This window comes from Varanus komodoensis, unplaced genomic scaffold, assembly GCF_004798865.1.
Source record: "Varanus komodoensis strain SLA01 unplaced genomic scaffold, ASM479886v1 scaffold1, whole genome shotgun sequence".
NCBI lineage: Eukaryota > Metazoa > Chordata > Lepidosauria > Squamata > Varanidae > Varanus > Varanus komodoensis.
Window position 1 is genome coordinate 126,728,789 of NW_025335268.1, and position 18,481 is coordinate 126,747,269.

The window sequence follows — 18,481 nt, forward strand, 5'->3', positions numbered from 1 at the left end:
GAAATGAAATTAATAAATAGTGCCATTGGAGGTACAGGTAGCACTGATATATTATATGCAGATACTATGGGATAAAAAAAGTCTTCCCCAGTGTGGCAGCGTGCAGATGTTTTGGTCTTCTGATTTTTGGCCATGTTGGCAGGAGCTGCTGGGAATTATAGTCCAAAACACCTGGAGGCCATCACATTGGAGAAGGCTGGGATAAAAATGAATGCCCTTGACTATGTTATGCACAATGGACAAGACAGGTAGTTAGGAAGGAAATATTATTACTATTATCATTTGTTATAAATATGATCCAAAATGAACTCCTATCATGATACATAGCAATATAGTTTTATGCAGGTACTATGGTGTTAATGTTTTGGATTTACATTTTTTCTGCTTTAAATCAGAAAATAATAGCTCAGTATAAAATTGAATTAATCTGTAATTTAACAGTTTTTTCTTTGTAGACTGATAAGTACATGTCTTCTTGAAACAGGCTGAAATCATATTTTTATGTGAGATGTTTTCTTTACTCCAGGGGAAATTGCTCCTAAGTCATTGATAGTTAGGATCAGTGCCCTAAACCAAAATGGCACTCCTCAAATTCATTCACAGGCTCTCATGGTTATTCCTCCAAGCTCATGTTTTTAAAAGTAGAGAAGACACTATAAAAACCAGGGGGAAAGCCAGGTTTTGTCAGTTTAAGTCACCTCATAAAACCAATCCTTAGTCCTTAGGCACACCAAGTCAAAACACACAAGTAGCAATTTGGCATACCAGAGTTTATTGCTCTTCAGCAGTGGATTTCAAAAGATTTGATTATACCCAGGGTAAGGCAGGTGCATTACAGAAAGTTGAGGATACACCATTTCATTTACAAACAATTTAGGACCCTCTACGAAGTGTCCAAGGGAACAGTAGTATTTTTCTTCTCAACAGGCTTGGACTTTTGGTCTCTCTAGACTGATGGTGCAAAGCCCATCATGTTGTTTCCTATATCGTAGGCAGAATAATACTCCTTGAGGAAGACATCACCAAAGGTCCACATAGGCTCCCCAGATGGGGAAGGCAGGTATGTGGCCTCAATCTGAAGGGTGCAGTAGCCATTGTCCTGTGGAACAAAAAGAAGCCAAGTTAAACCTCTGCTGGGGAAATAAATAATGCAAGTAAGTTGAGATCAGGGCTGGCTTGCAAGGACATATCAATCAGAGGCGTTAGATCACATGTGGTAGCCTGTCTGGCTAGCTACACAGCACCACAGAGAGGTGCGTACTAGCAAAAGCCACAAAATGAAAGGATCTTTCTCATATTCTTGTTTCTATTTCTTGCTTCTAGCAGTTAAAACCAGAATAGAAGAACCTTTGAGAAGATCTTGTGGCTGCAAATCCAAAAAGCAGTTTGAATTGCAGTGAAAGTTCCATGACCGCAAGAAAAGGCCAGGAAAAACATGCCCAGGTAGCATTCCAGTGGTTTCCCTGGGTAAAGCCTAATAGAGCCCATTGATCAAGAAGTTGATGTAAACTGCATATAATCATCTTGGTCTGGACACTTTAGTAGCATGATTCAAAATATGCACTGTATTGCGGGTTTATTTTAAGCGATATCAGATACATACATTGCTGACATAGGCAGAAGGAGGCAGTGGGAACTGAGCTCCATTAATGGTAAAGGTGATGGTAGGCAAATTCTGGACGTTATTGCAGTTCACAAAATACTGTGAAAGAAAAATTAGAAAGGGAAGGTTAACTCTGTGAGCAGACTAGAAGAGGGGTTCTTTGGATCATGCCCCTTCTATCAACTAAGTTAGCACACAAAACATTTTCAGTTAATTTCAATGCAATAGAAAGCCTTACTTTCAGTACCCATCTTTTTATAAACAGCAGTGTCATAAGCTGCCTTGTTCACACACTTAAGATAATCTACATACTTTATTTTATTTCAGAGAAATGTTATACCATTTTTCATTTTTTAAAACCCCCAGCGGGATCACAAAAATAAAATCAAGAAAAAGCTGCAAAACCAAGCAACAAGATGTTTTAAAATGATAAAGCAATCATAATTTTCATATAAAATCTTGAAATGCATCTTAGATTGCTAACAATGAGGCAAACAAGTTGTCTTACATTGCCAGTAGAAGCACTTCACACTAAGTGTCTTCCTGATCTCATTGGGCAGGTCATCCTACATGGTAGGTGCCAAGCACAGAAGGCCTCCTCTGCACCATGATCAAGTGAAAATCAGGAGGTCATGCTATGGTAAACAAAGCTACAACACCCTTACCCAGACAGTAAAGAATAGGATGCCCTATAGATTACCTTTGTGGAACCAACTAATCCATTTAGACCAGCATTCTCTTTCCAATAGCATCCACTCAAAGGCCCCTGGGAGGGACCTGTTGCATGCCCTGAATTGATTAGCCCTTGCTTTTCCCTGCTTGCAACTCTTTCCCCTGAGTTGAGGCACCATGTGAAGCTCTCTCATCTACTTACATCTCCATTGTTGTCCTGCTGAGCTCCTACGTACTGCACAAAACTCCCAATATACTGCTGTGGGATAGCCAGCGTAGACGTCCCAGTGTCCACGACAGCCTGGCAGCCTGAGCTGCACCAGCCAGTAACCTGGTTACCAATTAGAAACCTATAGAGGCAAGAGCAATGGTGAGACACTGCATGGATTCACAGAGACTCAGTTCTGTGATTGTTCTTTGGGATGAAATGTTTCTACCATCTCCAGTCTTCTCAATCTTCTTCCTCCTCCTCCACAAACTGTTCCAAGTTTTCCACAGGGCTAAACTTAAGGAATCCTTGACAGAGCAGGCTGTATATTGGTCTGATCGATTTTAATCGAAAGATATTGCCCACTGGTTCTACTGAAACAAGTACAATGGAATGCATGTTTCAGTAGAAGCTGCCACGGAAGCTGCTGTGGCTGCCACACAGTTGTTAAGGACCTTCCCAGATTATGTACATTGTGTATATACGTGTGCATACCCAATAAATATCCTGTTGTCTGTTTTTCTTGAAGCAGCTCTTCAGTTCCAAGAGGATTTTCTGAACATTCAACCTGCAGTATCTTGTTACTGATTTTTTTTTTACAAATTTATTTCCCATTCAGGGGTACTTCCACTGGTACAGTCATAATCTCCTAAATCCTACCCAGATATTTTAAAGTGAAATCCATCTTGGCTGCCTTGCAAGAGGAAGAACAGTGGGGTATCATTGTAAGGTAATACCACTGATAATAAGGAATAAATAAGGAATATTTTCCATGCACAAAAAGGGAAAAGTGGGAAACCCCTTTGTTGTACATCTAGACAGGGACATGCAAACAGGATATTAAAGTGGGAAACCACAAACAGCAATGAATGAAATGAGAATTAAGTGAATCACTTACTCCTGAAAGCCAATTTGCCAGTAAGCTTCACGGGTGACGGGTGTCCAGGTAAGCTGACCAGAGAACAGCTGATCATTAATACCTCCAAGGATCAATTCTCCTCCATACTGAACAGTTGGGTTTCTGGAAGGGGAAAAATGGACAAAACAGCCCAGATTAATTATAAACGTGCAGAGATATGTATAAGCATAATGAAGAGTGGGTTTCCAATGCCTCCTGAAGTCAATATTTGCCATACAGTTGATCAGCTAGAAAAATGGTTGAACGTGGCCAAGATTCAAGTAGGTCTATTAATCTGAATCCTGTATGTTGGGAGCTAAGAAAACAAGATTAGAGAAAGTATAAATGGAGAACAGAAATTAGGGTGTACAGAAGATTGAACGAGAGAGCAAGTTGGGCACAGGTTACCCTGGATCAACTAATTCAGACAAATTAGCATCCTCTGATCTCATGTTCATAACAATTAGAGTCTTACTGCACTGAAAAGCATGCAGTAAAAAGATGGGGGAAAGCCATCCTTCCAGTACTCTAGTTAAAGAATGTTAAGGCTAACTTTTTCAGTCTTTATTGTATTCACAACTAGGTTTATGATTTTAAAGCTAGAAGTCAGTGGTGGTTGTAGCTATTTATTTATTTAAAACTTTTGTAGGCTGTCCCATTACCAAAGTCTTGGGACAGTTTAACAATACAAAATGTAAAAAATTTAAAACATGGCATCCTAAAATTTAACTAATAATACAACCCCAATTAAAACAATCAAGTCTTAAAACATTGGGGGGAAAAACGGTTTTGGCCTTGCGCCGAAAAGAATAAAGTGATAGTGCCAGGCAAACCTCTTTGGGGAGCAAATTCTACAACTGGGGTGCCACTGCAGAAAAGGCCCTTCTCGAGGTAGTCACCCTCCTTCTGCCCCAGTTCTTAAGGGATGGAAGGCAGGCACATATGGAAGGAGACGCTCCTTCAGGTAACCAGGCCCTAAGTCATTTAGGGCTTTATACTAATCACCAGCACCTTAAATGGGGATTTCAACTGGACGCCAGTGTAGGTGGAAAAGGACTGGTGTTATATATTCATGCCTGCCAGTCCCTGTTAACAACCTGGCAGCTCTAATCTGGTCCAGTTGAAATATCTGGACTATCTTCAAGGGCAGCCCCACATACAGCGCGTTAGAGTAGTCCAATTGGGAAGTTACCAGGACATGGGTCATCGCTGCCAGGCACTGCCCATCCAGATAGGGACACAGTTGATGGATCTGAAGGAAAGCATTCCTTTCCACCACCGCCACCTGGGATTCCAGGGACAGCTCCAGGTCGAGGAGCACTTCCAAACTGAGCACCCTGTCCTTTAGCAGGAGTGGAACCCCATCCAGAAAAGGGTTAGAAACACCTACCCAGGAGGCTAAATTACCTACCAGCAGGACCTCCATCTTGTCTGGATTAAGCTTCAGTTTATTGGCTCTCATCCAGCCCATCAACCTAGGCTAGGCACCTCCACTGCCTCACATGGATTTGATGTAAAAGAGAGGTAGAGCTGGGTATCATCAGCGTACTGATGACTCCGCAGCCCTCACCTCCTGATGACCTCTCCCAGCAGTTTCATGTAGATGTTAAATAGCACGGGGAATAAAATGGAACCCTGCGGAACTCCATGGCAAAGGTGCCGTGGCGCAGAGCCACAATCCTCCAGCACCACCTTCTGGAATTGGTCAGCCAAGTAGGAGTAGAACCATCGCAGAGCAGTGCGTCCAACCCCCAACTCAGCCAGCCTATCCAGAAGGATACCATGGTCAATGGTATCGAAAGCCACTGAGAGGTCCAGGAGAACCAACAGGGACGTACTCCCCCTGTCCCTCTCCCTGCACAGGTCATTGAATAGGGCAGCCAAGGCAGTTTTCATCCCATAACCAGGCCTAACGGGTCCAGATGGTCAGTTTCATCCAAGAGTGTCATCCAGTTGCCTGGTCACCACCCACTCGAGCACCATGTAGAAGAACAGGATGTTGGCCACTGGTCTATAATTAGAAGCCAATTCTAATTATTTATTCCATAAATAATTATTTATTCCCTTTTGTGCTCAGCTCAGTCCTGGAAAGAAAGCTGAGTCTAGAGGAAGCCCACAAACACTTGCGGAACAAAGGTTGCACAACTGGTAACCTTCTTCCGCATCAAGGGAAGCAGCCCAAACAGCTGCTGCAGGTGGCATGGAAGAGGGACACTGGTTGTACAGGGATCACATGGGGCTCTGTTCCTGGTGAGCTCTTCATGATCAACCTTCTCCCATGTCAGGTGCAGCATCCCAGATGGCGGCTCTTTGTGGTGCGGAAGAGGGTTTTGCTTGCCCAGTGTGTGGGGCTTGAATTCTGCCAGTGTCCAACAAAGTGGACCGGAGTCCAGAGAGCCCAGTCCAGGGAACCAGATGGATTGCCACCTCCAAACAAATTCTTCACATATTCCTACTTGTATGTGCAACCTATCAAAAACACCAGTTTGGGATCAGAGCTTACCGTGAGAAATAGAAGCTGAAGATGGGTTCAGAAAGCTGGTTTTGGCTCAGCATCTGCTGCAGAACAGTGGCACCCCCTACATGGCCTACTGCACTGGAAGGATAGGAAAGCCCCATGATCCCATCAAAACTGGCATAATAGAAGGGATCAGTAGGCTCACTCACACCTAGGCCAAATTCTTGGTTGTAAACCACAATATTCTGGATCTGGGAAAGAAGGGAGAAGGGGATTTCACATCTGCAGTATGAGTCATGGTAACAACTGTGAACTTGCACCACACAGTAACCACTGCCAGGGACAGGCAATACTCATTATGTTAGAAATAATCCTGAAGAGCAAAACATTGAACTGTGTGAAAGTAACTTAAGGTCGCATTCCTGGCAGGTTCTCAGACCCATAAACTTGGATTCCAATGCAGGGAGTGCTAACTCAGCAAAACTACAAGGAATCCCATGGCAAAAGCTTAATGGTTACAGTCTTCAAAAACATTTATAGCAGGTGGCAGTTGCTATAGGCTTTAATAGTATTTTGATGACATTTCAAGGATAATAGCTACAGCCAAGCTAGAGACCCAGACAGCAGTTTCCCATTTGTAATGTCTGTAGCTCAAGTACATGTCAAGGGCAAAATTATTCCTAAGGTCATCTGTCTTCTGCAATCAAAGATGATGGGTCAAGGAAAAGATCTGAACTGATCTATACAGCAGTCAATAGCAACTTTGAATCCTGCATTGGAACCTCTGTGTGATATAAGTCCAAGCTTAATACATATGAGAAATTAAAATATGCTTAATACAAGTCTATGAAAACTGACCAGAGAGCTTTGGCTACAGGATGGTATAGGAATGAAGCTGATGGTGATGATGATGAGGAGGAGGAGGATAAAAGTTCCCATTGCTGAGATCTTGATGTGCAAGGCCTCTCACATTGAGAGCCTTAGATTGCAGGGGCCCAGGCACAGTGAAGTCCAAGCATCAGGATTTATCCCAGCCCAGACAGTTCCGAGGGACCATATGCACCTTAATCCACAGGGAGCCACAGCCTAATAAAAACATCACCATCTTTGCGGGTTCCTCACAAAACATGCAGAGGAGTAAAGGGCCCAAATAGGTAAAGAATTCGTATGTAGAAGGCTTCCTTAGACCCAAGCAGTGTTGGATCCAAATGTAATGATACAGGCTGAGAAGACAAGATGTTCCTAGGAAAAACTCCTTAGGATAAGGAGCAGCTTTTTCAAACAGGGAATGCCTATGATAGCTCTTCTACCACACAAGTAACTGACAGGATTTAGTCCTCCACCCTCTCATGAGACTTCAGTCCGTGACATCTTTCTTTCTTTCTTTCTTTCTTTCTTTCTTTCTTTCTTTCTTTCTTTCTTCTTTATTAAAACATTTCTATGCCGCCCCATTCGCCGAAGCCTCGGGGCGGCTCACAACATTAAGTTAAAATACAAACATTAAGTTAAATGTCTTTGCCATTACCACCATTCTTCTACTAAGTTCCCAGAAGAGCTGCCAGGTTCTCATGTCTGCAAAGGTCATCACTATATCTGGGCAAGAGGGAATGACCCAATTCCTATGTGTCTTTGCCTGATAACACTGGCAAAGTCTCCTTCACAAGACTTTACATTCCATAGGCTTCCTAGGGTTAAACTTTGCCAGTCTGCTTCGGATCAAATTCTAACTACACTATTGTGCTCATGGTGATACTAAGGCTGACAATTTCTCTTGGTAAACTATGCATTTTAGTTCTCACAAGTCGAAGGGCCTCCCAGACCTGCAAAAAGGCTTCACTGAATCACTTCAGATTAGGACTCGATAAATAACTATCTCAGTTGCATTGTGTGTGTGGTAATGAGGCCTCTAGTGGTGTTTATTAGTGTTGGTGTGATGCTGTGGAATTACCACAAACATCTCAGCTGTTCAGCAAAAAGCTGTTAGAAACAAAATGTTCACAATCCAGCTTCTGTGAGAAGACATAGTTGTCAAGTTTGGCTGGAATTCAAATCTTACAAGTTGAAAACTAAATGTAATCAGTGTATGTGCTCTAAGACTTTTTTCTCTGAAATGGAAAGATTTAGAATGGCAAATGAAATGTGTAATAGGGGCTTCCATAATACTGGATCTCAGCATCACAAGTCATACCTTTGGGCCCGTTCATTTGTACCCATGAGGTTCAGATTGAAATGTTGAGTTCTAACTAGCAACTCACTTGCTTTTCCTGCAGATGATTTCTGATAGTCCTGCTGTAACTACAGTTTAAAGATTTCCAGAATGCACTATAGTTAAAGATGAGTGACTACAAGTTCATTTACCTGCACAGTATCATAGGCTAGCTCAATGGTCAAGCTACCGCTCCCATAGTACAGGGTATCGGTTTGTCCGTTGTTGACAAAGGTAGAGGATGCACTTGGATCGAACTTGTTATGATTGCCTGGAATAGGAATGAAAAGAAAAGAAATGAATCTACAAATTGTTCTGCATGTGGCAATGAAACATGACCTTTGGCATACACAATGCATTCCCCAAAATTAATCTGTCCAGAAGATGTTTGCCTGTGTTACAGGCCAAGCCTGAATGGCAATAATCCACAAATGGCATGTGCTCACATCCTGAGGAGAGTGAAGCGAGAATGCATAAGGAGCTCCGAAAGTATCACTGCTGGATAACAAGGGAACCCTTACTGTTTCTACATGATTCAACATCTGTAGAATGTGTCCATGTCATAAGAAAATCAGAACAGTGTACTGGAAAGATTTCTTGATGGGTTCAAAATCCTTAGGGAGCCATGGAGTTCACTAGAAGGCTTTCTGGCAATTGAGTGTCTCACAGCCTGACTCATCCAAAGGTTTTATGGGGATAACATTGGGTAACTGCATGCCCACTATGCTGATGCCATTGGAAAAATAGCAGAGTACAAAAAACAGGTGATAATCCAAGGAGTGCTTCCCCCCAGCTACACATGCAAATTATGAGCCACCTCATATTTGGAGATCTACAGAATGGGAAATTATTTCAGAAGTACTGTGCTCCAAGGCAAGTCATCTATTATGCAACCATCTCATATCATTTAAGGAATTCTACAGGGGTTCAGGTGATGGCTTCTTCAGTTTGCAACCCTTCCATATTCTATCACCATTTCTTCATCTTTTTTCCCCCTTATAGGGAACAATTCTGTGAAAGAGGGAAAGGTAGCTTTTGATTGTTGGTACAAGCAGACCTCTGTCTGGAAGCACAATTAGTTCAATTAAATTTGTTTAATCACTGAATGCCAAAAGGCAGTTCATTTCAAAACCTCACTTGCTGTTTCCTAATGGGAATATAGGAAGCAGCCTTATATAGGAAGCAGTAATTGGGCCATTGGGCCATCCAGCTCTATATTGTGACTAGCAGGGCCTCTCCAGCCTTTCAAATAGGAGTCTTTCTTTCCCCTGTCTGGATATGCCATGGTTTGAACCAAAGACCTTTTACATGCCAACACGGACTCTGCCACTTAAATATTTTGGTTTTCAGGATCAAGTGGTATAAGGGTAGAACTACCTATGATCGCAACAAAGCTCTGCTCCCAAAGTAGCATTTGCTGAACTAACAGAATTTCCTTGGCCAGGTTTTTTCCCTGGTTTCAGAGGCTAAAAGAAAAGATTGTTTAAAATGACTCAGAAGGGTATTTAAATAGAATAGTTGGGCATGGGTAAAATTAAGCACCCTGCAGCCCCCACTTTGCCATATAAATAAAATACACTATTCCCTTCATACTATGTACTCCCATCCTCCATGTGCATGAAGCACGTATCATGTATGTTCATGTGCCATCATAGTATCAAGCCATCAACGTTTTGGTTGGTTGGCTGGTTCCAATAAAAGAGGGTGCTTCAGTTCTTCAGGACTGGATCCCATTGAGTTACAAGTGATAATAATTTCAAGCTCAAAGGATGATGTGTCCAAGCCTGGAGACATCAAAGAGTTGGGAAACTATCTGAGTGCTGCCTGCCAATATAGGTTCTCTAAATTATCTGGACCCATTTCAGTCTGGATTCAGACCTGGGTACAGTACTGAATCCACCTTGGTTGCCCTGTATGATGACCTGGGCAGGGAGAGAGACAGGGGGAGTGCGTCCCTGTTGGTTCTCCTGGACCTCTCAGCGGCTTTCGATACCATCGACCATGGTATCCTTCTGGATAGGCTAGCGGGATTGGGGGTCGGAGGCACTGCTTTGCAGTGGTTCTGCTCCTATCTCTATGGCCAATTCCAGAAGGCGGTGCTGGGGGACTATGGCTCTGCGCCATGGCAGCTATGCCATGGAGTTCCGCAGGGGTCCATTTTGTCCCCCTTGCTATTCAACATCTACATGAAACTGCTGGGAGAGGTCATTAGGAGGTGTGGGCTGCGGAATCATCAGTACGCTGATGATACCCAGCTCTACCTCTCGTTCTCAACTAATCCAGGTGAGGCGGTGGCTGTACTGAACTGGTGCCTGGCTGAGGTAATGGGCTGGATGAGGGCCAATAAACTGAAGCTCAATCCAGACAAGACAGAGGTCCTGTTGGTAGGTGGGTCAGGCTTCGGGATGGGGAACCTGGACCTTGTCCTGAATGGGGTTGCACTCCATCTTAGGGACAGGGTTCGCAGCTTGGGAGTGCTCCTCGACCCAGAGCTGACATTAGAAACTCAAGTAACAGTGGTGGCAAGGAGCACCTTCCTTCAGCTTCAGCTGATCCATCAGCTGCGTCCCTACCTGGAAAACGACTGCCTGGCGACTGTGACACATGCACTGGTAACTTCCCGATTAGATTTCTGTAACGCGCTCTACGTGGGGCTGCCCTTGAAGACGGTCCGGATACTTGAATTGGTGCAAAATAGAGCTGCCAGGTTTCTGATGGGGACTGGGCGTTGTTCTCATATAAGCCCAGTCCTCCGTCAGCTTCACTGGCTCCCCATTGAAGTCCGGGCCCAATTCAAGGTGCTGGTTATCACCTATACAGCCCTCAACGGCTTGGGACCTAGTTATCTAAAGGAGCGCTTACATCCATATATGCCCTCCGCCCCCTGAGATTGGCGGGGGAGGCCCTTCTCCGGAAGCCCTCTGTGAGGGATATTAGGAGGGTGAGTATCCGGAGGAGGGCCTTCTCTGCGGTGGCGCCCCACCTATGGAATGTGCCCCCCAGAGAGGTCCTCCTGACGCCGTCGTTATTTGTTTTTCGGCGCCAGGCCAAGACCTTTTTATTTAAACGATATTTTATTTGTTAAATTGGTTGTTTTATTTAGTGGTTTTAAATTATGGCCGAGAAACTCCAAATTTTTAAAGTTATTCCATGTTTTGTTTATTTATTTCTTTGTAAGTCGCCCCAAGGCTTCTGTGATGGGTGCGGCATAGAAATGTTATAAATAAATAAATAAATAAATAAAGGCCAGTTTCAAAAAATAAGTTTAAATTACTTCAAAACAAAATGGAGGGCTGGACACCCTTTCAGCTGCAGAGAACTCACCACAGGCATAAGTATTACACTGCACAGAGGGTACCCAGAGGTTGGCAGATCCAGTGTCCATGAGAACACGGAAGTTCTGTGGTGGAGTCCCAATACTGATCTCTCCAAAGTAGTATGTCTGCCAAAGAAAAACTTTAGTCAGTCAGAATACTTCACAATGTCTTTAAATGTTGTTATTCTTTTCACTGGTGCTCTAATATTGTCTTATTTAAATTTTCAGAAGATCTTTCAAGATCATAAAGAAATCAGATTAACAAAGAATGCTGTCTTCAAGATTATACAGCAATTTAGCTCCACAGCTATGCAAAAACGAATAATGTTTTTAATTTTTATCTGTTTAGACAAGAAGGTAAAATTTAGGCATTTTATTCAGTTTCTGCATAGTTCTACCACTGTAAGACTCATTCTGTAATCCAAAGAAGGGATATGAACACAGCCACACTGAGGACCATAAAATGCTTTTCAGATCATGAAGAAATAAGTTTCATTTCATTAAACGAAACAAGTTACATCAGACTACTGCCTATGAAGCTATTTAGGTGGTGGATTAAAAAGTGGGACTTGATATATGTAGATAACATTTTGCAAGGTATGGGGAAAGTGGTCACAGAGATATTATTTCTTCATCTCTTTAATGCCCACACCCAAATAAATCCAATGAAACTGCCAGTTGGAGATTATAGACATACAGGATGAAGTATGTCACACAGCAGACATGGGATTCACTATGGAACTCACTTTCACCAAGATATGGTGATGGCCACCAACTTCAATAGTTTAAAAACCAATTAGAGAAAATCATGGAGGATATGGCTAGCAATGGGAACTGGCCACAATGGCTATAGTGTATCTCCAGGATAGGAGGCAATAAGCTTCTGAATGATAGCTGCTGTGGATCAATGGCAGGAGAGGGACATTGCCCTCATGTTCTGCCTGTGGACTTCCTATAGGCATTTCAGGAAACAAGTTGCTGGACTGAACAGGACTTTAGTCCAGTGCTGCGGTGCTCATTTTATGCTCTTATAATCTATAGGCTAATGATAGGGCCATGCAAGAAGAGGATCAGGATCTCTTCTCTAACAACATGGCGAGTTCTAGAGTTCAAAGAAGAAACTTATATCTACAGCTACACCTTTGCCGATCATGTTCAGTCCAGCTAAATAAATATGAATAACTGGGGAGTTGTTCATCACTTTCTGAATTCAGACATCAGCATTCAATGAACAAAGATAAAACCAAACATGAGGACCTGAATTTGCATTGTTACAATACTCACATTCAACAAGTTGGTTATTGGTTCCTGAGCAACGGTGTATTCATTCCTGTGGTATTTCAATGCAGGATCGATACGGTGTTTTGTTAGATATTTTTCCAGCACTCCTTTTTCCTTCATGTTCTCCCGAACTGACTTTCCTTTCTTTAGAATAATTCTACACAACATTAAAAGAGTTTACAAGATCAGCAGAAGCATGTTGGATCCTCAGTATAACACCTATTCCTTTTTATTGACAACTTCCCTCTTCATTTTGCAAATAGCCCATCATGTAGCTTGCTACTCAAAGCAGAGACATCTATGACGGATGAATCCATCCAAAAAAATCTCATTCAGAAAGCCTGTTTGGGACACTTACCTTTCCAGCCCCTCTGACAGATGGAAACAAACGAATGCCAGGACCAACCACTTCATGATGCTCTGAGACTTCTCCAGTACACTCTTCCAGAGAATCCACAAATTCTGGGCACAGTTGTGGTTGTTCTGTCCCTACTTTTATATAATCAGAGCAGTTGTCCTCTCCTGGCTTATCTGTTTACCCTTTTATCCCCATATCATTATGCACATGTAATATCTACATTTGCTGTTCTGTTTTGCTTTTAAAGATGATAAGCTATCCAACTCCCTTGTTAGAAAGAATTTTTAGAATCAATCTGTGCCCTTGATTTTTTTATTACTTAAAATATCAGCAATAAGATAACAATAAGCCAAAGTTTAATCAGTTACCTTGGGAAATTGGCAATATTCTTTTTAAAATTAATAAAGGACAAGTTTATAATCACAATGTGAATATTTGTCAGAGCATATTGTACCACTGAGAAATGATCACCTGCTTCACGGTCTCTTTTCTCCAGGGTATTTGGAATTCTTTTGCATATAATATTCAAGAGAACCTTATTCAAGGGTATTTGGAATTCTTTTGCATATAATATTCAAGAGAACGACTCATTTTTCTTAAACCACTGGCCATTCTAAGAATGCAAAGGTCAGGCGAAATGAGCATGTAGTTCTTGTTCAGTCTCACTGTATAAGGCATCTAATAGTTAAAGAAGCATCACCCTTGAACCTGGGGCATTTCAGTATATATACATGTGGGAAACCCATCTAACGTGTGGAAGTATGCTGGCCGTAACATCAAGTATGCGATAAGCATTGAAAAGAGAGCAGTTAATTTCTGATGTACGGTTTTACAGAGTCAGGCCAAAGGAAATCAATAATCGTGACATCACTTTGCTCTGCATATGCCTCTTTAGAAGCATTTATTCAATGCTATTTTCCCAAGATGATAAAGCCACCACCATTCCCAAGGATATGTCAGCACATCAAGCTGTTGCCAGCTTGGAAATCTGCTTATCTATTGTACTGCCCTTTAGCAGCAAGACCAAGAAACAAATCAATTCCACTGGTTGGATCTGGCTGGATCAGTCATTCTTATCTACTAGGAATTTAGCCATGTATGAGTGAGTGGCTGGAAAGAAGTACAGACAGCATTATCTATCCATAAGTTGGGTGTTAGTACATTGTTTGACTACGTACAGTCATTTTATAACACATTTATTTATTTATAAAATTTGTATGCCGTCCATTACTTGCGTCTTTGGACGGCTTACAACATAGATCAAGATAAAGACGGAGGTCCTGTTGGTTGGCGGTTCGGGCTTCGGAGAAGGTGACCTGAACCTTGTCCTGAATGGGGTTGCACTCCCTCCTAGGGACAAGGTCCGCAGCTTGGGAGTGCTCCTCGACCCGGAGCTTTCACTTGAAGCTCAGGTGACAACAGCGGCGAGGAGCGCTTTCCTCCAGCTTCGGCTGATTCATCAGCTGCGCCCCTACCTGGAGTACGACTGCCTTGCAACAGTGACTCATGCGCTGGTGACTTCCCGTCTTGACTTCTGTAACGCGCAATACGTGGGGCTACCCTTGAAGACGGTCCGGATACTTCAATTGGTTCAGAATAGAGCTGCCAGGCTGCTGACGGGGACTGGACGTTATGTTCACATGACGCCAGTTCTCCGTCAGCTTCACTGGCTCCCCATTGAAGTCCGGGCCCAATTCAAGGTGTTGGTAATGACCTACAAAGCCCTAAACGGCTTGGGTCCTGGCTACCTGAAGGAGCGCTTACATCCATATTTGCCCAGTCGCCCCCTGAGATCGGCGGGAGAGGCCCTTCTCCGGGAGCCCTCCGTGAGAGAAATTAGGAGGGTGGCTACTCGGAGAAGGGCTTTCTCAGCGGTGGCGCCTAAGTTATGGAATGCGCTCCCCAGAGAGGTCCGCCTGGCGCCGTCGTTATTTGTTTTTCGGCGCCAGGCTAAGACCTTTTTATTTAAGCAACATTTTAAATGCTAAATACAATTGAATTTTATCTGGCCAGGGCGGCTTATTTTATAATGTGTGTTTTAATTAAGATTATTTTATATGGATTTTAACTTATTGTTTTATCGATGTTGTAAGCCGCCCCGAGGCTTCGGCGAATGGGGCGGCATAAAAATGTTTTAATAAATAAATAAATAAATAAATAAAATAAAATAGATAAACTGGCAATTCCACTCTGGCTGCAATGAATAAAATACAAACAATAAAATCTAATTCCCATTAAAACATATTAAAATATTGATTAGATAAAAAGGTCTTGACCTGGCACTGAAAAACATATAATGACGGCACCAGACAGACCTCTCTGGGGAGCACATTCCATAGACGGGGCACCACCGCAGAGAAGTTCCTCCTCCGGCTACTCTGTCTCCTAACAGCTTTCACAAAGGGTTCCCAGAGGAGGGCTTCTGTTGCCGATCTCAGGGGGTGGGAGAGCAGATAGGGAAAAAGGCATTCCTTTAGGTATCCTGGTCCCAAGCCATTTAGGGCTTTACAGGTGATAACCAGCACCTTGAATTGAGCCTGGACTTCAATAAGAAGCCAATGGAGCTGATAGAGGACTAGGGTTATATGAGAATAACGCCCAGTCCTTGACAGCATCCTGGCAGCTCTATTTTGTACCATCTGAAGTATCCAGACTGTCTTCAAGGACAGCCCCACATAAATCCATCCAGGAAGTAACCAATGCATGTGTTACTGTTGCTAGGCAATTCTCCCCCAGGTAGGGACGCAGCTGATAGATTAGCCAAAGCTGGAGGAAAGAGCTCCTCACCACCGCTGTCACTTGGCCTTCCAAGGACAGCTCCGGGTCGAGGAGCACTCCCAAGCTGCGGACCTGTCCTTTAGAGGGAGTGGAACGCCATCCAGGGCAGGGCCCAAGTCACCTACCCAGAAGCTCGATTCACCCACCAACAGAACCTCCATCTTATCTGGATTGAGCTTCAGTTTATTGGCCCTCATCCAGCCCATTACCTCAGCCAGGCACCGGTTCAGGACAGCCATAGCCTCACCTGGATTAGTTGAAAAAGAGAGGTAGAGCTGCGTGTCATCAGCATACTGGTGACTCTGCAGTCCAAGCCTCCTGATGACCTCTTCCAGCGGTTTCATGTAGATGTTAAATAGCAAGGGGGACAAAATGGAACCCTGCGGTACTCCATAGCAAAGTTGCCATGGTGCAGAGCCAGAGTACCCCAGCACCACCTTCTGGAATCGGCCGGCAAGGTAGGAGCGAAACCACTGCCAAGCAGTGCCTCCTACTCCCAATCCCACCAGCCTATCCAGGAGATACCATAGTCAATCTTATTGAAAACCTCTGAGAGATCCAGGAGAACCAACAGGGACACACACCCCCTGTCTCTCTCCCTGCACAGGTCATCGTGCAGGGCAACCACGGCAGATTCGGTATCATAACTGGGTCTGAAGCCAGACTGAAATGGGTCTAGATAATCAGTTTCATCCAAGAGTACCTGGAGTTGTCCCACCACCACCCATTCCAACACCTGGCCCAGAAACAGGATGTTAGCCACCGGTCTATAATTGATGGCCATCTCTGGATCCAGAGATGTCTTCTTTAGAACAGGTCTGATTACTGCCTCCTTTAAAGGAGTGGGCACCCAGCCGTCCCTCAGAGAGGCATTAATAACTTCTAGGATCCAGGAACCAATCCCATGTTTGGCTTTGGTCAGCAGCCACAAAGGGCAAGGGTCAAGTAAGCAGGTGGTAGAGCGTACTTGTCCAAGTACCTTGTCCACATCATTGGGCTGTATGAACTGAAATTTTCCAATAATACCTGACCCGATGGGGTCATTGGTGTCTCCTCGAAGGGAACTGAATCAATTGCGGAGTTCAGCTCGTGATGAATCTGAGGATTTTCCCCTTGAAGTGCTGGGCAAAGTCATCACAGTGGGCCATCGATGGTGGTACAGGATCTTTTTTTAGGGCCAGGATGTATCAGCCCATGTACCACTCGAAAAAGTTCAGCTGGATGGCACTGTGAGGAGGCAATGGAAGTGGAGAAGAATTTCTTCTTCGCTGCCCTCACTGCCACAGCATAGACTCGATAATGAGCACGTAAGCGTGTTCGGTCAGATTCATCCCGTGATTTCCTCCACCTATGCTCTAGACATCTCCCAACCCACTTCATTGCCCGTAATTCAGATGTATACCATGGAGATGGACGGGCTCTGCTTGGCAGGAGAGGACACTTAGGGGCAATCGTGTGAATAACTCTGGCCATTTCCCCATTCCACAATTCAACCAGAGCATCAACAGGAGTGCCAGTTTTATCAACCAGAAAATTCCCCAGAGCCCTCAGGAATCCATCTGGATCCATCTGGATCTGAGGGTGGACCATCACAATAGGGTCCACACCCTTACAGAGGGAAAGGTCAGCTCCAAGCTCAAACCTCATGAGGAAGTGATCTGACCATGACAAGGGGGTGAGACATAGATTCCTCACTCTCTTCCTGCCCCATCAAGAAAACCAGGTCCAGCGTGTGACCACGTTCATGGGTGGGGCCTATGACATGTTGAGACAGCCCCAGGGCTGTCATGGAGACCATGAAGTCCTGAGTCACCCCAGTCAGAACAGTCTTGGCATAGAGATTGAAGTCCCCCAGGACCAACATTCTGGAGGTCTTCAACACCAGGTCCAAGATGATCTCCGTCAGCTCAGGCAGGGAGTCTGATGGGCAGAAGGGTGCATGGTACACCAGCAGAATCCCCAGTCTGTCTCAATCACCCAATGCCAGGTATAAGCACTCTAGGCCTGGTCTCGAGGGGACAGGAAGCCCCGTGAGGGAAATTGCAGCTCGATGAATTAAAGAGACCCCCCATCCCCTCCCCTCGGGACATGACTGGTGCTGGACTAGATACCCAGGTGGGCACAGCTGAGAGAGGGCCACATCCCCATCCTCTCCCACCCAGGTCTCTGTAATGCAAGCCAGCTTGGCCCCTCATCCACAATTTATTATGGACCGACCTGGTATTTAGCAACAGCACCGTCAGGCCCGAGGGTCCGAGCTTACCTGGAACCTTCTGGTTGAGGTAATAACCAGATGGGGGAACAGGTACCAACCTTCTGTCCCATCTGAATTATCCCATCTGAATTAGAATTAACACATTCTAATTGAATGAATGTGCAACCACAGAATTATTACATATTATAGTTACAAATGCTGCCATCTTTTCATACAGAGTTGTTTTGAGAACCAGAGAGAGTTCTGCCATAGTTGGGCAATGCTTGAGTGGAAATATTGATTGCTGAGCATAAGATAGGGTGGGAGGCTGGCTTAGCTCTTTTTCTTTCCTTTAACTTTTAGAAACATTAATACAAAGATACGAAGGATTCACTTTCATGTGCTTTATTACTTTTGCTTCCTATTTTTGTAGGAAACATGCTGACCCTGTAGCTCCTGATCTGGCACATTAGAAAACATCAACTTCTGATTGAGCCACTTCAAAGTTA

The 18,481-nt window shown here is 44.0% G+C and overlaps 1 protein-coding gene across 1 annotated transcript; it reads right to left on the reverse strand.

Annotated features, from left to right (window-relative positions):
* Positions 1 to 755: 755 nt before the first annotated feature.
* LOC123034113 (pepsin B-like) lies at positions 756 to 13,071 on the reverse strand. The gene is made up of 9 exons (XM_044451238.1): positions 13,001 to 13,071; positions 12,646 to 12,799; positions 11,370 to 11,487; positions 8,198 to 8,316; positions 5,885 to 6,090; positions 3,382 to 3,504; positions 2,478 to 2,625; positions 1,604 to 1,702; positions 756 to 1,099 (listed from the first exon to the last, which is right to left on the reverse strand). Exons 1-9 carry the CDS (start codon positions 13,054 to 13,056, stop codon positions 947 to 949), a joined length of 1,176 nt encoding a protein of 391 aa, XP_044307173.1. The 5' UTR covers positions 13,057 to 13,071; the 3' UTR covers positions 756 to 946.
* Between the last annotated feature and the right edge of the window lie 5,410 nt (positions 13,072 to 18,481).